The sequence below is a fragment of the Scaptodrosophila lebanonensis genome, unplaced genomic scaffold (genome assembly GCF_003285725.1).
Source record: "Scaptodrosophila lebanonensis strain 11010-0011.00,11010-0021.00 unplaced genomic scaffold, SlebRS2 tig00000072-arrow-pilon, whole genome shotgun sequence".
NCBI classification, from domain to species: Eukaryota; Metazoa; Arthropoda; class Insecta; order Diptera; family Drosophilidae; genus Scaptodrosophila; species Scaptodrosophila lebanonensis.
Genome location: NW_022060558.1, coordinates 4102761 through 4124433, shown reverse-complemented (window position 1 = coordinate 4124433; position 21673 = coordinate 4102761). Strand labels below are relative to the sequence as shown.

The window sequence follows — 21673 nt, the reverse complement described above, 5'->3', positions numbered from 1 at the left end:
TGTGTGCTTGTGTGTAAGTACGTCTGTATGCAACAATAACAGCTAAAGGGCCTACAATGCCAACGACAATGACTTTATCCTGTCAGTTGTGCATGCAGCTAGCTCTCTTGTCACTCTGTTACTACTGCTAACGTATTTGTAAAGTAAACACAAATGTTTTTAACAAAATATCTCAAAAAAAAAAAAAAAAATCACACTTGCAAACACGCTATGTGGTACTTATGTATGTACGGAAGACGGTAGAGCCAGAACTCTTAAAGTAGAACTAGTACATGTATAATTCTTAAAGAGAACGAATACTATTTCAGAATTTCTTGAGACTGTCCTGCTCAAGGATTTAAGAAGAAAATATTGAGAATACGGAAATATGACTTAAGCAGGAATCATATGCAAAAACCAACTTGAGTGCCTTTATACTTATCCTAAATAGAAAGCACATCATTTGATTTCCATATTTTTAATAATCCACATTTTTAAGTTCTTCCGGTTTATCTAACTGGATGGATTGATATTTAACCATTACATGGGTTCTAAATTTTATTTTTATTATATTTAAAAATAGAAAAACAGACCTGGCAAGTGTTTACTAAGTATATATTAACATATAGTAAGTCGGCTGTATCTATAGTATAAATTTAATTTCCAAGTTCCTTATGTTCATTCAGTTAAATGGTTCTATTGTCCCTATCCTATTAGTGATTTCAGAAGCTCTATTTATTTATGATTTTCCAAGCCCTTAAAATTCTTTAAATAGTCTGCAGACAGCGTTTTTCTAAATTTCATTTAACGCTATGCCAATTTGTAACTGAAAGCTGTTTAATTTAAAATGACAGAATGACTGTGCTTGTGTGAGATTTGTTGTTCGATTAATAAGCCAGGAATGGAGGAGCCTCCTTCACACACACACACACACACATACGCACGCACACACAAACTATGTAACAACAATGAACGGCAGCAGCGAGCCAAAATCCCAACGAAAATTGATTTGCAAATCACCCCCATAACAATGGAAAATAAGTAGAATAGAATACATTAAAAAGTACAAAAACATGTAGACGCGAAGTGAGGATGCTTATAGCTTATGACCGCATGTCTTTGGTAACCAATCAGAGCTACAACAACAGCAATAAACAAGCACGGGAAAGATTTCGTCACTTCAGATACCCTATAAATACAACTATGATTTCGAGGCAATTTCAATTCCGATTTAAAATAAATTCGTAAATAAGTACGAACTTTTAAAGAGCATTCTGATGATATTATGATGATATTACCAAAATAAAAGCCTCCATTTACACTTTATCCAATCCGGTTAAATTTTTATTTAATTAAAAATCGTTTTAAAACCATTAGTGATTTCTCAATAAACTCTAAGTTATAAGCTTCAGAGGCGTACCACCTTAGCATCAGATATTGCCTTTAAAAAATCACAGATTATAAATATGAGATTATAATTTGAGTACTATCTGAAAAAAGTTATTCTTCGTTTATTTTCCCTAAGATATAAGATTATTTGTATCAATTTTATTTAATATTTCAAATTTTCATTTGGATTACATTTGCTCTGATAATGATAACATTGTCACGAAAGCTGAACGCCCAATTGCGGCTTTGGAATAGAGTATAAGTGGCTAGAGGATTTGTGCGATTTTGGCTAACATATGCAAACCTTATAAAATAGCACAAGGAGAAACATACTAATAAGACGAAATTGTAAAAAATATTTCAATGGGAGAATAAAGACGATTGCTTTATATCTTTCCTTTGCAGCGTTAAAAAAGTTATTTTTGAGAACGTAAAAGGTATTTCCGGCCACAAAGAGGCTGGGTTGAATTTGATTGTGGGGACGTTCTCATTTAGCCAAGTTGCATTTCTTATTCAGATTACATTATATACGCGAATACCTTTTAGTTTATTAGCAAGAGGTTCCACGCCCACAAACCAATAATGAACGCCCACGTCATGAAATTTTTAATGCCTTTGTATTGTGGTTGAGCCCCAATTGATTTGATGTTGTGTGTGTGTGCGCTTTTTGATGTGTGCGTGCATGTATGTATGTGTGGACCGCCTACTTTGAGATAAGTTCGTAAAATGTGCAAATTTGGTTTTCCGTTGAAATTTGCTTGCGCTTCGATAACAAATTGTTAAGTGCCTTTCAGACTGTGTGCTTGTGATACGGAAAAGGCGTGCCACAATTTTAAAGTGTGGAGCTTCATTTGAATGCTTCCGACTGAGCACAATTAACGGATTATAGTCCTTGAATGATACTCCAACCATATACTGCAAAGAATTTGCAAGCACTTTAGAAAATGGCCCAGTTTCAGGTTTACAAAAATATTCTCCTTTATGAAAAGTAACAAAAAGTTAGTATAGTCTTTTATGTGAAAAAGCCGAGCTAATAATTTTAAAATGGATAAAAAGGAAAAATTTAAGTATTAGGTAATGCATGCACTGATTAATAAAGCCGAGAAATAGACAAGGAATTGTTATACTTAGCTTCGATTGGTTATGTTTAGCTTTCCAGTCATTTGTTATGAACAAAATATTTGCCTATTCTTGTATTCTTTTAGGTAAGAAGTCGGTGGAAAACAAGATCCTGCCGATTCAAGCTGTTTGTATAATTGATTGTGGTTCTAAGAAGATCTATATAACTACTAGCTCTATTACTTACTCGCACGTTTATTCATAGACTTACACCTCGGAAATGAACTCCTTTTTGTCCTTTGCGACAGCTTTTATTATTTGTGTGTGGAGTGTATGTTATTCCTACTCCCCCCACAGTTATAGAACGTTCTGAACTTTACGTAATGGTCCTTTTTAAAACACGAAGGCATTTAGAGACCGTTCTGCATATTGGCATTGTTGTCATATCTGATCCATCACTCGTGAGTTGCGCAAAGCTTAAAATACTTACTAATTAAGCATAAGATGCGCTGACATGGTAGGGTATACTCGTATAGTTTGCGGGCAATTGCCATAGAGGAGTAAAGTTTGTGTTGAGATGCAGTGAAGCGTATATAGCGGAAAATGCTTTACGCGCTTCAATTTATTTCATCATTCATTCATTATTATTTTTTACTATGCAGTTGCCTCTCGTTTCCACAAAGAATAACAAAATTAGAATAATTATAACTGTTTTTTCAATTTTACACGCTTCGGTGATGATTTTCAAGCCGATCTCTAATTTGATTGTGATTTTCCAATTTGAACTATTTTGTAACTTTAAAACCTATTTAAAAACTTTCATCACGTACCTATAAATCAAATAACAGCCGGCTATTTAATGCGAACAGTCGGTTAAAATTAAAATAAAACTCCACAACAATGTCGATTTTTTTGTACATATTTATTTTGTTTTCGATTTACATTTATACTTTGGATGTAAAAATATATGTGTTCAAAATGCTAAAATAGGTCTTGTAATTATGTTTTTCGCTTAGTCTTTAAAAAGAATATTTAGGATATGCATTGAGAATATTTAAGATATGCATTCTTTTCTTGACAACTTTTTTCTCAATTTTTAATTTACGAGAAATGGGATTTTTACAACTAATTCTACAAAATGTTTATTTTTCATATATTTCTTAATTACATATATCATTATATTAATCGGCATGTTTAGATCGACTAGCTAGAGCTATCCCAAATCGGTTTTCATCTTTGTACCGAAAACTGTGTTGCTTTGTGTAGTTCTTAATTTTTGAAAATGGTTTAGAATTGGATTTTCAATTTGTAATGTTTAATTTACGAGTATATCCTTATTTATTGGCATTTAATGTCTGAAAACAAATAAAGTGTTTCGATATGCATCGTCATAGCCTGACTTATTGCACATTTAGTTTCAATGTTCTATATAAATCAACCACAATTTATAGCAAACATATAATACCCGAATTCACATATTTCTTCAGCTTGCCTACGCGAAATTCTCATCACCAAATCGATTTAATTGACTAGTGCGAAATTTCCATTGCGGCACGTACTTGAACACGTTAGGGTAAACAATTACATACATGTATATCTACACACTTATTTCAAAATTTGTACACGAACATATGTATCTTAGCACATTTGTTTGCTTATGCAAATACAAATGTTGTTCATAATGTTATTATCACACAATTAGTGTTTATTGAAATATGCCTGTTTGGTTTAAATGCACGTCTAAGTATTGATAAGTAGTTCACCGAAATTGTTGCAATAACTTAACGGTGGATATTGCGCATACGCCGCGTTGTACCACCTTAAAAATTCGGTGTGCGCCTGCTTCCCAAATAAAGTTATTTGTAATAAGCATATATTTCATTATTTTTCTTTTTTTTGAATTGTAAGTTGAAGGTAGAAAGTCCTTAAAAATTGAAATATAGCTTCTGAGAAGAAAACAAGAAAGGAATGCTAAAGTCGAGCAGGCTCAACTCTTAAATACCCTGTACCACTCCACAAAAAATAAATTAATTACATTAATTAATTAATTAATTAAATATAAAATTAAAAAATTAAATATAAAATATTCCATACATGCATACATAAATTTACATTTACATCAGGCTCGTGTCTATGCGTGTTTGTGTACTTGTACATATGTATGTACGTGTGCATTGGGCCTGGTTATATGGCTATAACTTTCTTTCTGATCAACCTATCATAATGAAACTTGGTATACGGATATATAATCACTAATGGATGTGTCACCCAAATTTTAGTTCAAAATTCCAAGAATTACGGAAGTTACAGAATAGGGGAGGAGTGGGGGGTGCAACGGGAAAAATGAACAAACTCGTCCTTTCTCGGGCTCAGGAGAATCTGTATACCAAGTTTAGTTATTCTAGCTCACTTATACTTTCTGAGATCCTTGCGTTCATACAGACAGACGGACATACAGACGGACAGACAGACGGACATGGCTATATCGACTCGGCTTGTCATGCTGATCAAGAATATATATACTTTGTGGGGTCTGCTACGCCTCCTTCTGTGTGTTACATGTACCCTTTGGGTACAGGGTATAATAAAAGAATTAACACATACTTGGGGTAATGTGCTCATTAGAAACCTATATGCTCAAAACCTTCTATATTTTCCTAAACATTAAATACAATTAGAATTAAAATACTTAACAGTAAGCCCAAATAAAATCTAAAACTATCTAAAACTATAGTATAAGCATAACCCCTATGCAGTAAAAAGATTTTGACCCAAAAATTTGCGATATTTTCCAGCACTTCTTAAGCCATTCAGTAAACGCGCTTACATTAATTAATTAGTTATTGATTAGTGCACTTTTGCAATAAATATATATTCAGTCAATGCTAATCTTGTCTATGAAGTGTTTTTTTTTTATACAAATAATTATACAGACTAATGTATTCTAATTTAAATAATGTTGTCTGCTCACTATATCATCCTTTATAATGTTTTTTAAAGTATAGACTTTTTCTTAAGTCGCTCTGTTCAGAAATAAATTAAAACCATTCACAATTCATACCGGATTGCATGACTTAAATATAATGAACTAATCACAGCTTTATCTTTGCCTTGTGCCATTGCCCTATTGTGGAAAATTGTGCGTACTAGACCTGAATAACGGCACAACTAGCATCTGGATACAAAAAAAAAATGATATCCACCGAGTTTAATATATTTGTATATAAGAATGTATGTACATATGTATATATAGTATGCATGTAAATGCATAAAGCATGCCAACATCATTATTATCGTCTTCAGTTCGGAAAGAGAATGCACTCTTTATGTACATAGCAGCTAATTACAGCGACAGTCCCATGAGCTAAGCGTTCGCTTTTGTGTGAAAAAGTGTATTAAGTACTACAATACAATACATTTGGCTGTGATAATTGCGCTCCGTAGCTTTTTGTTTTTATACGAGTTTTTGAGCACACTCGGAGAAAAGTTAGATACGATATACGATAATGCAAATGCAGATGTATTTGTATAGTATTCATAATTCTGCAATTAACATTTAAGAGAACGATTTCTAAATCTTTAAAATGAATACTACTCCATCGTTTTGGGCCGTTTCAGATGGCTAGTCATGACAAAGCCTTTTAATGACAGCTGCAAAGGCTGACCAGCCATTTTTCTGCTGAGAAAATGGGAAAATGCCATTTTAGAAAATGTATGTATATACTTGGATGCTAACAAGCTTAAAGTATATAGTATACGGCAGGTGGACTTTTTTCCACACTTCTAAGTCTATTGTTGAAAACAGTTTTTAACAAATGTGAGCACAAAAATGCAACAGCAGAGGTGTGCTGGGAATCCTCGCTTTTGCCACAAAATAGAAACAAAATTATTCACAAATCCAATACGCACATTTATAAACAAAACAAACACAATATTTTGTCCACATTATGCTCAGTTCAAGGACACAGCAGCATTTAGGAAACAAATAGGAAAGCACTTACAACAATGCTGTCTAATTAATGTGCAGCGGCACAATATTTATTGTATTTTCATAAACAAATTAGTTGATCTTTTTTAGGCTCATGTTTCCAACCTTTCCATTTAAGTCATAAATTTCAAACAAAATGTTAACTTATATAGGATTCAACATAAAAATAGTTGGATGTTGCCTGGAGTACATAAGATTGAAGAACTGCATATATTTAAAATGATTGCGCCTAAAAAGTGTTACATTTTTTCATTAAATGGTTTTTCTCAGTGCACTGGCTTCGCTTTATGTTATAGTTGTTGCTTTCTGACTAAAAACTGCGCCTATTCTACATACTCGTTTGACAAATGTGACAAATTTTTGTAACGTTTTTATATGGTTCTGCATAATATTTATATATTTCTTGACACATATTTTTTAAAATCGTTTTTGTTTTTTTTTACAATGAAAACATATTTCATAATATTTCATTTTATTCACTGATTAGATTAAAGGTCTTACAAGTGATGGCTAGTCTGCTGCCAACACATTTAAAGAATTATTTAAGCTTACTTTCTTGATTGGGCCTCTTACAGAAGGAATATCATATTTTCCTGTCTCATTTGGTTGTTATTTTAATAAGAAAGTGCCAAAGAACATGCAATACAGTTGAAATATTTGAAATTATCTACAACTGAAGAAATAGAGCTGGAGTTTTAACACACACTTGTGTTCCCACGCTCAAGTGGGAAAAAGCTTGGTTAAATATCCGGCATCAGTGGACTTGAATTAATTGGGAAATTATCATAAACTGATTAATAAAAGTTGAGCAAATTGAATTTACAGAATTAATGAATAATAAAAAGATTGCTAAAACAAATTGTAGCAGAACTGAGTCAACTTCAGGGATTATTTATTTATTTATTGCACTTCAATTAGCGCTCAATAAATAACTATTTATTTATACGAACTTTTTTGATAATGTTGGGGAAGTAGTAGCTTGTGCATAAATAGTATTCCAGAGTGGCTATTCAAGGTGGGTGGTCGAGTATTTCCCAACTGGTCAACCGTAATTAACCTCAACAAAAGTTTAGTATCTTTCTTTTAAGAAGAATTTAGAATGCTGCTATTGTAGTTTGATTAGCTAAGTGGAATAAAAATAAAGTGACACTCAAAGCTGAGCACACAGGGCCCGAATGTGTTGAGTACAAATAATGGGACTGTGTGTAGTTTTTATTTTTAATTAACAATACCAATAAACCAACTCGTAATAGTATTTAAATTTATTAATGGGGCTCATGATGACGATGTTGGCGTCGGCGTTGATGGTCTGTGCACACACCAATGTCTGACATTGACTTTTCAATTGAAACAAATCATTATTTTTAGCAGCATATATCTTAATCAACTGGGCGCGAGTCGGCTCCGAGTATCCAAGCTTGAGCGAGTTGCTGAAGCGTGTCAAAAGATCGCGCCAAAACGCATCCGTATCGAAAGTCGGTCCGTCTGTGCGAACTTGAGAATGCATTATAGTGGAAGCTACTCACGCGAATGCATTCTCTTTATTATGGATGCTGAATGCATATGGAAATGTATTCTTAAAAGTTATCTAATTATTACTTTCACATGCGCTGCTTACATTTGCATTTAAACGCTTGTTGTGTTAAGCCTATTAGTTATTCTTTGTCGCAGGTTACTGCGAACTTTGCTACAGAAAATTCTCAATTTATAATTAAGGAATGTTTTGATCTTTGGACTACTAAATAATAGTGATGAGCTGGTACTATTTTTGTCTAATTGGCATACCAATTTTAAAAAGCAGTTTAACATTGTGTAATCTATGGATTAGATGAGGTAGCCTATTCTGCAGCTCCTCCCCTTTGTTTACTAAAGATGCGCCCTAAAGTTAGGCTATACTTAGGGATCATCATTCTATAACTTTCAGCCGTGCTTCCGCTTCCATAAAGGACAAAAATTTTCAAAAAGTTGATTGGAAGAGCTCCACACAAAATTAGATCTAATCTTATGTAAGGCTCCCTGAGCTGTGCAATAGAAAGTACCCCCAGTCTTCTAAAACTTTCGATTGAAACACTTTACAATTCAGATACGTAAAATTTATTTCAAAGACTTCTTCTTCAGTCCAACACTAAGAAATTTGTTTGATTTGAAATGTTAACTGCGTATTTTTTTCACAATATAAAGACATATACTCATAAGCTAATGTATGCCTACAAGTGTAAGTTAATGCATGAATATTGTTTAAATTATATAATTTTAATTTATTAACTTTGTAAATTATTTAAATACAATTTTTTTTTGTAGGTAGGAAATACAAGTAGGTACTTATTAACTTAACTTATTACGAAAGGACAATTCGTTTTATGATTTATCGTTTGGGGCACATTGTGCGAATCGTTAAAAGGTGCACAAAAGGCTTAAAAGACGAGAAGGGAGAAAAGGCTGTTCGTTAGATGAATTGTCACTGTTTGGTGCTTTATCATAACAATTGATCACCAATCGTTGGGAGAGCGGGAATGATGATTATAAAATGCATGCAAATGAAGCAACGAGTCGGCAGCTGCAAAATGCAATTAGGGTTGTTATTTTCAGCACGCCGCGAGATTGCGAATACGCCATGTGCGCCACGAGTTGAAGGCAATTTAGATGGCCCCTGCCAGTGCATACGTAGTTTTTAGCATTGAGCCGTTCCATATGTCGACCTTCGACAGGCGGACTCGTACTGTGGTGGTGATGGCGGCGGCGACGGCGACGGCGTTGGCGTTGGCCACGAATACGACGACGACGAGGACGGACTGTGGATGCCAACAACCAACAGCCAACACGTTGTTCGATACAACTTCACTGACCGAAAACACGACGACGACGACGACGACGATGACGATGACGACAGCGACGGTTACTGCGACGGCGGCTGTTATAGACAATGTGTTTTTACTGTTGTCGTGGTTGTTGGTGTTGTTGTTGTTGGTGTTGGAATAGTTGTAGCTGTAACTGTATGTGTGTAGAGTGCAAGCATCAGTGCATAGGGACACTGCCTGCGCAGTTCCTATGAAATTGATAATTAGTTATCCCGGCACCCTCGCAGGCTGGCTGCTGCAAGCTGTCAGCTTGCTGGGCTCAACATTGAGTTTTGCTCATGCTGGCGCCTGCGGCTTTTTGCAGGCACGCTTCGTTTATTATGCTTACAAGTGCGTGAAAATTTTCGCTTAACTGCTTATCACGTGTGGCGTATGGCGCGAGTTTTACTGTGCGGCTAAATGGCGACATCTGGCGAATCTGAGCCTGAGTGTTTAAATATTTAAATCTGAGCGTTATTCATGCTACAATGGATTCTATGTTCTATTAAGCAATCCTTGATAAAATTCCGTTTTACTCCTCAGTTCTAACATAAAAGAGTGCCGCTGATTTGTAGATTGTATTCTTCCTAAGAACAAACGTAAGTTAATGGCGTGTAAAAATGCATTCTGCGTTATATCCAATCCTTGATACAATTCAGTTTAGCTCTTCAATTCTGAAATAAAAACAGTCCTGCTAACTGGTATAGTCAGTTCTTTTTAGGAACAGAAACTAGTCAATGGCGTTTTTTAAAACACGTCTTAGCAACAGCTATAAGAGAGAACCTTAGACAATGGTACCGTCGAGCAAGCCGGACAGACGAGCCTCTTTGAAATCGAAAAAAAGAAGAAGCGGAAGGAAAGTGTTGCCACAGCTATCCTCCGATTAAAGGATGTGAATGAAATTAAAATTAAATAGTTAGAGAGGGAGGGGAAAGCAAAATCATATACATTAAACCCGCGTTGTTTAATGCTTACCAAATTTTTCATACTAAGTTCATCAACGCTCGGACAATCAAAATATACTTGTACATATACTTGTGGATCCATTTTGGGATCTTTTTATCCAGATATTTACACTTTATTTATACTGTTATGTGAATAACTTAAATTAAACTTGTAGCTAAACACAAATAATTGGATTTTAGTCCTCTTTACAATTTTACATTTATAATTTATATAAATCTATTGGTAAGGTCAATAGGGTGAGACTTCTTCAGCCTCCTTCTCATTAAACCTCCTCCCTTAGTGCGTCGTTTCAGTAGACGCCTTGCTAAAAAATTTGCATGGGTTCGAAGACGCCTCACAACTTCTCCACTCCAAGGGCCTTTTAAATGTTTGCCGTTTTCATATACTTACCAGTTAACAGGCAAACGGTTTTGAGTTGAAGAATTCGGATTTTCTCAAGCTATCGGTGCAGGATAAACAAATGAAATAAACTTGTATTGCCTATGGATTAGTATAGTCAATGTGGACGGATCAATATAGTAGATAGATCGACTTTCGATGCAGATCAAAACGTTTTTTTTAAAGCAAAAACATTTAAAATGTTTTTTTTAATAAAGCGAACTAAGCTCTCATATAACCCTAATAAAAGCTTTTTTTGATTGGATCGACATAGTTAAGATAATTCGCAGCTCAATAACTTCATGTAGAAGTGTTTTGTAATTCAATTTTTCATTCATTATTTCAATTTTCTAATTTTTTACGTTTGCCAACAAATTATATTGTGTTTTTCAATTAAAACTACAACAATTGTCTATGAAGATGATGTTTGGACATAAACTTTTTGGCTAATTTAATCATTTTAATAAAAGTACAAGTGTGCTGGTAAATACATTAACTATTTCAGCATGTGTATGTACTTAAAAACGTAATTCAGCTTAAGCTGCCAATCAGCTTGTATTCAAAAAGGAAAGGCGATTGTTATTATATTAATATTTATTAAGTGCTGAAGCGGTCCCACCTGTGGCAGAAATGAAACCAGTTTTGTCGTCAGTTGCCTTGGCTATTAATTCTTTGGGACACCTCAACAGAATCTGCAGCAATGCAGTTGAAAACTTTTTCAAGTTCTTATTGTGCGCCTCTAGTTCTATCCGTCCTCTCGATATTGTTTTGGGTTGGACGTAGGGCAGGGGAAGGGCAGGACAACTGCTTTCACAATTGCTTACACATTTTCACGCCAAGTCAAATTTGCTATTCAAATAAATCAAAATACCCTTTCTTTTCAGCAAACTAAAAGCTTTGGGGGTTGAGTCGTGGTTTGTGGGCGACATACAAGTATTAATATTAGGAAAAAACGAAAATCTAAACGGATTCTTGCCAAAAACTTTTTGCTTGTCTATAAACAAGTAAAAAGGCAAAATATTCTCTTGTGAAGCATAGTCGAACTATAAAGTGTTATTTTCTTGGTCTGCACTCTTGCTACACTACTTTCAAATTCCCACTTGACGTCAATTGTAAGCTCACATTGTTTTCATGAATAAACCAGTTTTGTGGTCCAATAGTACATGTAATATTAATAGAACATTGTCATCGCTCATAAATCGCTTTGGTCAACGTTTCTGATTAATTTGAAGAGACGTACTTGGAAACCGATCCACTACCATTGGGCCAATATCAATCACCTAATCTGCACAATTAGTTACCTGCGACCACTTCTCGGACTACCGTTCTATTGCCGAACAAAAATTGAACGAATTTGAAAACCAATTTGTTACTTGCACTGAATTGCTGATTATGTTGCAAAAGAATAGGAAAAGTTCGCTTAGTTGGAAGCTAAAAAGATTAACTATTTAATGCGGCTAAGCAACAAGGAATTGGAAAAGAGAAGAGAAAAAAGTTATTTAAGCATATATTCCTATTTTTTGTATTATTTGCGCACCCTGGCTTTATAGCAATGCCTACTTTTTGGCATTGATGTCCCGGCACTTCGCCGGCACGTTGGCAAATCAGGACAATGGCAAAGCGCTACAAAAGCTTCGAATACAAAGCCAATGCGAAAAAGAAAAGTTTAACTAACAAACACACTAAAGGACATGCACACTGTGCCCAGGCATAGTCAGCCACTGACGGCGAACAACGAACAGCGAACAGCACCACCGACACCGACACCGCCACCACCCCGACGCAATTACATTAAATCTCCGCTATTATTCTTTTATTTTGTAGTTTCGTGCACAACTTTTGCTGCCTCTGCTCTAGCTGATGCTGATGCTGTGGCTTTGGCTTTGGCTTTGACTTTGGCTGATGTATTTAATCGTGTAATACGTGATTGAATTCCATCGAACGCAGGTGGGCGTGCCTGCCAATAATAAGGGGGCGGGCAGGTCACAAGGGCGCGTAATAAATGAAGCAAGCCAGCCAGCAACCGCTCGACTTAACTGCATTTGAGCGCTCCCGTTGCCCATAGTAAGTTGGCCTAAACGGGCTTAAGCAGAAGTTGCTTGGCAATGAATCTGCTTCTGCTTCTGCTTCAGCTTCAGTTTCTGTTTTTGAGAGGTCATTGTGCGTTAGTCGGCCGCTGACTGGCTGACTTATTTTATTGCCAACCACTTAACTAATTGCGCCTTTGTGTGTGGCTGACATGCGCAATAAAATTAATATTTTTCCTTTTCGTCCTTTCTACAAGCACCGTCATCCAGTTGGTAATCGCTTTAATTTCAAATTGTTTCTTGTTCCTCTCTTCTTGCAGTTCCTTTCTGCAAAATGCACGACGCAGTCAAACCGTCCCTCCAACAAACGGTCCATCAAGCTGGCCCACCAGTCGTCGCCGCTACAGAATCGCCACACAGTGGGTCGGCAGCGGACGATGAGGATGAGACCGATGTGATTGGCGACCTCATGGGTCACTATGGCAAATGGCAGTTAATCATGACTGTGCTGTTGTCGCTGTTCCAAGTGCCAAACACCTTCCACATATCCTCCTCGGTATACCAGGCGGCCAACAAAGATTTCTGGTGTCAGCGGCCAGCTCATCTCCAACAGCTGCCCGTCGACGTGTGGCGCAATGTGAGCGGCTCCATCGGTAATTGTCACCAACGCTCGGACATCGATTGGTCGCTGGTGGGCAACGAAACGACATCAGTGGCGCATTTGCAGGTAAGACCCTGATTTCATTCGAGAAATCCCATTTGCCACAGTCCAATGCCGTCAACACACAAGCAACAGGCAGCATGCTGTCCATGGCTAACGGTCGACACACGCCGAATAAAAGTATCAAATGGGGCAAAAAAAAGCTGCAGGCACTTTTTTTAATTGCAACCAAAGGAAAGCAAATTTTACGATGGGTTGTCATGTACAATACTTTGCAATAAGAAAATTGAACAATATTTTTAGAAAAATATTTGTTACAAATGCAAATAATTTTCAATGAAACGTACATTTTTCAAATTTTAGTACTCTTCCAAAATCGTTATAAATCTTTTCTGAAAAGTAGAAGAGATAATTGTTTGTTTAATATGTTCAATTGATAAATATACTTTCTCTTTTTTTTAAAAGAATAACAACAAATGCATTATATAAACCTAGGTAATTTTGTGAACATTGGCTTCCATTACTTTTGAATCTAGTTTTCTTTAAGTTAATTATTGAATTGATTTTCTACATCGACAGCTTTATTTGTTGATGAATAAATAAATAAATATATAAGAGATCACAGTTGAGAAAAATACTGTTGAAATGGCCAGAGACATCGTCATGGTAGTAAATGATGAAAAGAAGACAACAAAATAAATTTTCAGGATTTATTTAACGGCCTATTTTCCTTTTGGGTTATTGTGTTATTGAGTCTAAGAAAAATTAAAATTAAAATTTGACAACTATTTTACGCTGAAAAAATAGCTCAACCATGTCTTCATTCGCATATCAATACAGTTTATGGAGCTGGATTCTCCCGCTAGGTTCGATCTCAGCATTTTAAGATTCTTCTTTTAAGCAATAAATGTAGACATACGCTAAAAGGAGTTCGACCTTCACATAATTTGTTTGGATGTGCATTTTGCAAAAGCATGATTTTATCATAAGAATTTGCTGGAACTTCCGGTGTTTGCCATTTATTTACGCACTAGCGATATGAAAAACAAGCTGATTTCAGTGCGAATCTCGCTTAAATTGTAGCACTATATGACATACTTAGTATATACTTGTACTTGTACACGAACAAGCACACTCACAGTCTCGGAGAGAGCTAAGCACCCATTTTATCGTATGTTGCAGCAACAGGCGAAGGCAAAGGCGAATGCTACTACGGATGCTGCTGGCGGGAAAATATTAGCGTGCGAGGCTTGGGAGTACGCAACTGATGATAACGTGGGCAACACATGGACCTCTCAGTGGGATCTGGTGTGCGACAAGGAGCATATGAAAAACGTGGCCGAGATGTTCTTTCTGCTTGGTGTGGCAACAGGTGGCATCATTTCCGGCTACCTCTCCGACAGGTTTGGACGCAAAACAATGCTCTTCATATCGGCCGTGCTACAGACCATTTTTGGTGAGTATGTGTGAAGAGGTGCAGGGACAAGGGGTGGCGAACAATACATACTTACAATGCCCATCATCAACCTCATCAGCATGCTGAGAGGAGCGTGCTCTGGTCGTTGTACAGACTGCAAAGGCCACTATGCTTTTGCTTTCGATTTTGCATTCACAAGTGCGCCGCACACGGAAATGGCACTGGCATTGGGGACTGGACGCCTGTGAACTTAGCCGTGGCTGGAGGTCGATGTCGAGTGTGCTGCCAGCCTTGTTGTCCTTGCTGATTAAATCTCGTACAGTGTAATTGAAATTTGCATTCAAAAGGACATTACTAATGAGTGATGGGCAGGCAGAGCTTGCAGCTTTGCCATGATGCATCAGGAAGCAGAATCATCAGTTCTTGTTGCTATTGCCGTTGTTACTTTTGCGTCAATGTTACTGAGCTTGATTAGAAAATATATATTTAAGCAAGTATGAAATAATTAAGGCAAGTCATTAGCTTTGAACATGCCTTTAGCTAGTTGCAATGTACTTTACAAGTAGTGTCGAATTAGAAACGAGCTTCAAATCTGCAGATTTACTTTTAAAACAAGTGGGGAAGCGAAGGCCGAGAAGCCCGAATTTAAAATGCTCTGTACATATGTGTAGAATAATTAAAGGACTTTAAAAGAAGGAAATTGTAATATTACAAAAAATTTGTTCGTCGATGATGCTTCCTTGGGTACTTGGAAATCATTTTTGACACAAATTTAATGCAACTTTTTACCTTGTTGTGTTCATATCAACTTTAGACTATAAAGCTGTTTGATTGAATGCATTAAGCCCTACTATTTAAGTTGCTTTCACTTTCGACGTTCTTATGCCCGCTTCTCTTTTTCTGTCTGTTCTTATAGGTCTTTGGCTGTATTTTATTAGCTCCTTCGAATTTTACCTAACACTACGCGCACTATTGGGCCTTGTCTCAGTGTCGGTTACCTACTCCGGCCTCATATTGGCCATCGAGTATGTGGATGGAAAATGGAGGACAATAGCCGGCATGTACAATCTATTCCCGCTGCCCATTTCCTATATGCTCATCTCGGGCCTAGCCTATCTGACGCAAGACTATCAGCGTTTGCAACTGTGTATTGGCCTGCCGGGCATATTTTTATGCTTCCTTTGGTAAGTTAGCCGAATACAAGTATATAGAAATTATCCAAGTAAACAATAAATTAATTGCAGTCATAAAAAATTTAATGAAAACCTTATACTTGTATACAATGAAAAGAACAATGCGTACACTCAGAAAAAATTATTCAGTTCAAATGTTTGTGGGTAAAGAAAGAAGCATTTAATTGCAAACAAATTTAAGATTAAGTAACAAACATGTAAAGGCCATGCAGATTAATGCGGACCAGAAATTAATTTTTGAAACATTGCCATGCCATCAACTTATTTACGATTTCTGCAAGCTAGAAGGAAGAGTCTCGGAAAGAATTTCTTCTCTGGACCTGGAGATAGTCTTAAAACTTTCTATCTTCCCGACCACTCTAGTATATACCAGTCGGAAGTTTCTGTGGTACGGAGGCTTCGCGGCACCTATTCCCAGTGACTGGAAGTATCAGTCCGATTTACATTAAATCGGGTAACCGAGCGGCGCTCACAAAACGTTTTTATTTCAACCTCTATAACTCCAATATCATCACCGACTGCCGTAGGTGTTAACGATATGGCCCAACAAGGCGATGTTAACTTCATATGGACATCGGTCCAACGGGATAAGAAAAGGAGTGTAAATAAAGTAATATATATACATTCATAACATAAGTTATTGGATAAATGAAAAAATCAAATGGAAGGAATTTGTACTCCAATAAGTGTTAGTGTTCTAGTTTGTGTTGTTAACAGCTGTAAGTCGTTAAAATATACCGAGCTCTAAAGTGGTTTTAAATTGTTTTAAATTCGCAGTTTTTTTTACAAAATATCAAACAAGCGCAATTCCATTTACATTAAATTAAAATTTAATTTTATTATTCTTCTATATATATTCTGATAAATTACAAAAATGTAGAAAACTGAAATCATAGACCTTTGAATACTGCACCCAGTATTTTATACCAGATTTGAAGAAAATTCTTTAAACTAAATGCTTCGGAAGGGCGCCGAACTTAAAAACCTTGCAAATGTACTACTCTGCTTAAAAAAAAAAACATAAAAAAATATATATCGCTAATAAATATACAGATTATATTCATTTTATAAATTTATAATAATATAATAGTTCGATTTAGTTTAAATTATCAAAGAACTCTGTTAAAATCGACTAGTATTTCCTGGCATAAAAGGTACATTGGTAAAAGAAAATATAGACTAGTTCACCCAGAAACAGACTGGCGGACATATGGTAACTATATATACCTACCTCGATATAACACGGTTTGAAAATTAAAAATTGCATATATATTTCTTTAAAGATGAGGAACCAATCACCTATTTTTGCATATGATCAATGTCTTCTTCTGCTTCTGGAACCAATATACCCTGTAAAAACAGAATTAGGTGTATCGAATAGTTTTGCTCCTGTTATTGTTCCTGTACTCTTAATGAGAGATAGATAATTTTTTTTAGCTATTTGGTGTTATGATAAAACGTATTGAACCAATGCTGTGTAATTATATTATATACTTGTACAAATATTGAAAAGCATATTTTAAGTAAATGATTCTATGGAACCTATAGCAACACCTATTATTTTTCTCTGAGTGTACAAGAAGCGGCAATAAATAATTTCCGACATGTTGGCGTGGGTGCCGCTATTTTAAATAAATCCACACATGCTCTTCCCTGTCTTTAAAGAAATTCTAATGTAAACAAGGCAAAGAAAAGAAGAAAATTAACTTATGTGAGATCTCGATTTATGTGTTTCCATTGCAGGTTTGTGGTGCCGGAATCGCCGCGCTGGTTGCTGGTCAAGGGTCGTATTACCGAGGTGCGACGCATCATCGAGGCAGCTGCCAAATTTAATGGACGCGAACTACCCGCCGATTATCAGCTGACGCCGCCAACTCAGGAAATGAGCTCCCAAGACTTTACGTACCTGTTTAGATCGAGCTACTTGCGCCGCATTTCGATATGCTTTCTCTGCATTTGGTTCACCATGAATCTGGTCTACTATGGCATTATTCTGAACATGAGCTCGTTTGGCGGAAATGTTTATTTGAATTCGGTAAGTCCCTCAGATGTGAAGGTGAGCCATGACTGCGGCAATTAGTTGTTAGCGATTTCCATTAAATGAACACAGCAGTAGCCATTCAGTTGATTTATCGAATTAAGGGAACATAACCCCCCGAGCAGCGAGAACTTAACGATCTTCCAACTTCTATCTATCAAGAAGAATGCTGCGTATACTTATTAAGTGTCAAGCGCTAAGTGCGAGCCCACTCCACAGTCCCAAAAATCGTGAGAAGTGGACAGCCATGAGATGGATAGAGATGTCTCATGTCAGCCTCTCCATTCCCCGCTGCTGTCCGCGCTTAATTGAATTTGTCAGCTGGTATGTGCCACGTCCATGTCCATGTCAGCGATGGACAGTTCGACAGGAGACAGGCAAATGTGTTGGCAATCAAATTATGATGTTACAAGCGCCCGTTACACCCACGCAACACAAATCCTGCAGCGCATAATGACAGCCGAAAATCTTTTGAATTTTCGACCTGAGTTTCGCCGCTTCTGCCGCTTTTGCCGCATTGGCGTCTGTCCAAACAGACGTGACAGGCAATAGGCTTTCGGCACCCGCACCCCGACAAGCTTTCTCAGCTAATTTATAGCTTAATTTATTATGACAGCGTATGGTATGCACCTTTGATGCCGCGCTGATTTAATACATCGTCGCTGTCTGGCTCTTTTTTATTGCAGGCACTAGCCGGTCTGGTGGAGATACCCGCCATTGCTGTGGCCATGTACATTATCACCAAAGTGGGCAAGAAGTGGCTCTTCTGCGCCACCTTGCTCTGCACAGGCGTCGCCTGCTGCTGTGCGGGCTTCACCGAGGGTCGCGAAGAGATGCTCTGGCTAAAGATCACATTCCTCATGATGGGAAAGTTCACAATCAGTGCTGGCAACACCATTATGCCCGTCTATACGGCCGAGCTCTATCCCACCGCCATACGTAATGTGGGCGTCGGGGCCTGCAATGTGGCCGCTGGATTAGCACTGATACTCACGCCGTACTTGTCGTTATTGGTAAGAAATACTCTATGTTAAAGCCAATATTCATTTTATCACAAAATACATTCATACATATTTTTTTAACGTTCATCCACGGCCAGGCAGTCTTAATTTTAAAAGTCTGTCTCAACCATCTAAAATGTGTTTTCTGAAAGAACTAACTCTAACTCTTCTACAATCAGTTGTAGCGTTCATTATTCAAATGTTGTATGTAAACATACTATTACTACTACATATAAATAGGAGACTTTTTTGTGTCTGTCCGTTGTTGTAGAACAGTTAAAATGGAGAAGCTCAGAAACCAAATTTATCGGTTTTGAATATAATTCTCGTAAATATAAGTACATATTTATTTAGATTGCAGATTATGCTACTCTTTTGACTCGACAACTTGTTTTCATTTTTTTTTTTATTCGTATTATTATTATGTTAAGAATCTGCCCGCAGCTTAGACCAGAACAATTTGACATTTATATACTATAAGTGACCACTCTTACATAATTTTGTATGCGATTACTCAAGAACGAACTCACATTGTGAATTTCCTGTTAGCTCCTTTACTGTCAAGTTTGCGTTGTCAGACATATTCCAATATATTTTAGGTAGTATTCAATTACACCATTATTGGGATTAAATAAACTGTTATACAACTGCTGTTTATTTTGATAGATACTGGGAAACCAGAGCACCACTCATCTATAGTATAGAAGAATCTTAGGCTATTTTATATTAGGGACACACTTTACATGTTATTTTTCATAGAAATATTGAAAAGTTTTTGACCACATTTCGCACATAAAGTGTTAATAATAGCTGCACCTGCTTTTCTATCTCAAAAAGCCGACGCAGGCCACACCATTTCTTCAGTTGAGTTCAATTGTGGGGCAGACAGACTGACGCCTTCCAAATATGAACCGATACCTGTACTATACTACAAGTATATATAAAAATTGAAAAGGACTTTAAACGGTTTCTAGTTTAGCTCTCTTTTGAAAATTACAAACAGCCTTTTCATAATTAAAGAAGTATTATGCAATAACGAAATACATGCTATATAAGGATGAAACTTCAAAATATTTCCATGGATCTGAAAATAAGAAACAAATGTATAGATAATAAATAAATAAAGGAGCCATGTCGGTCCTTGGTTCAAATCAAACATTATTCTCAAAATGTTTAATTGTGTGTGTGTGTTTTTTAATTTTGTCAACTTGCAGAACAAAATCGAGGGGCACTTGCTCATGACGCTTCTGACGGCTTGGAGCATCTTTGGAGGGTTTGTCGTACTTTTTCTGCCCGAAACAGCAGTGCGTCGCACCACATCGAACCACAATGCTTCATCTGATGCCAGCACTGCGAAGCAAGTGTAATGGGCTATTTGAATGCCCTTTAACTCTTGCACCCTGAAACATGAATATTTGGCTGGTCCAAATTAGGGGAGAACAAAACTTCCCAGTAAATCAAAAGAAAACAAGCAACAGCCTAATCTAATCTATTCTAATGCCCGCCTCATCTAACCACAACAATTTCAAACTAAACTCAATTTATCAAATGTCCATTTATGCCATATGCGAAAAGTCAGGCAGGACCTTGTTTGCAATACGTAGTGAGTATTTTAATTATTATAGAAGAACAAAATGGGTTTTAGCTTAAAAATAATAAATATAGCATCTAAGTAATTTAGTTACTCTTTGAAGTTCTCCGGTTACATCGGAGCATATAAATTTCACACAATATGTAAAGGATTTTAAGTGTCTAGTTATAGAGCATTCATCTATTCGACAGAGATACAATCCGAATATTTCCGAAACGTCCTTCCAAATCAACACAACAAAATAGTCAATTTTATTGGCGAAAATGCCAAATTGTGTGATATTTCAAATAGACGATGTAGAGAAATCAATTATGAAAGCAGAGTACGTTTGGGAAGTGTTTTAAAAGGATTATTAAAAAAGTCAGCTAATCTACAGTACATGAATCAAAATGGTCGCAATGTTGTTTTTAAAAATTTAGTTTGATCCGCAGAACACCCAAGCCATATAAATACTGACTACGGCCGTCATGTTTCTGGTACACTCGAGACTTGGACCAAACCCTATAGAGAAAAGTTGTCGTTAATTTTCAACCGATTTTCTTATCTTTTTCTCGTGAAAGAAAACGTGGTATCACTTTTCCGAACGTATCTTGTGCTAGAATGGAATACTCCTACTCAAAAAAAAACTCTACATAAAAATAGCAATGTTTGGCAACGGTACATTTTTTTTGCTATAATATCCAATTATGCCAATAAACCGCTAAGCATGTTACTCCAAATCAAATCGAATTTCCTTAAACATATTATTTTGCACTAAAGAAAGAATAAGGTTTAATTATACAACTATAAATATATCGATTTGATTTTGAAGTATTACTTAAGCATTCAATATTTGATACAACATACAACAAGTATATATCTATAATCAATTAATTGAAAAGCAGTTGTTCATTGCTGTTCAATCCCAACAAAAATGAAGATAAATGAAACAATTAACATTAAAATCTACAGGATATCCTTTCGCACAATATATGATCAGATAAATGATACCACTTGTGAATAAATTAGGAAGCAGTCTAAAAATCATGTTTTTACAAAAAAAAAAAACCGAACATTCTGCCAGTTCTGATGTTCTTTAACTGATGTTATTAATGAAGTCTATCGAATGTTATCTCTAAAATAATCCCATTGTAGGTTAATTACGTATTT

General features: G+C 36.2%; 1 protein-coding gene across 2 annotated transcripts in view; it reads left to right on the top strand.

The window, feature by feature from the left end:
• Positions 1–21272, top strand: part of LOC115625287 (organic cation transporter protein) — a 28295-nt gene extending 7023 nt beyond the window's left edge. For both annotated transcript variants that reach the window (XM_030520298.1, XM_030520299.1), the window contains exons 2-7: positions 12944–13350; positions 14467–14740; positions 15618–15885; positions 17638–17929; positions 18619–18945; positions 20148–21272. In XM_030520298.1, the coding sequence (XP_030376158.1) occupies positions 12944–13350; positions 14467–14740; positions 15618–15885; positions 17638–17929; positions 18619–18945; positions 20148–20300 (1721 nt within the window). In that variant the 3' untranslated portion in view covers positions 20301–21272. The remainder of the gene's footprint in view (positions 1–12943; positions 13351–14466; positions 14741–15617; positions 15886–17637; positions 17930–18618; positions 18946–20147) is intronic.
• The last annotated feature ends 401 nt before the right edge of the window (positions 21273–21673 follow it).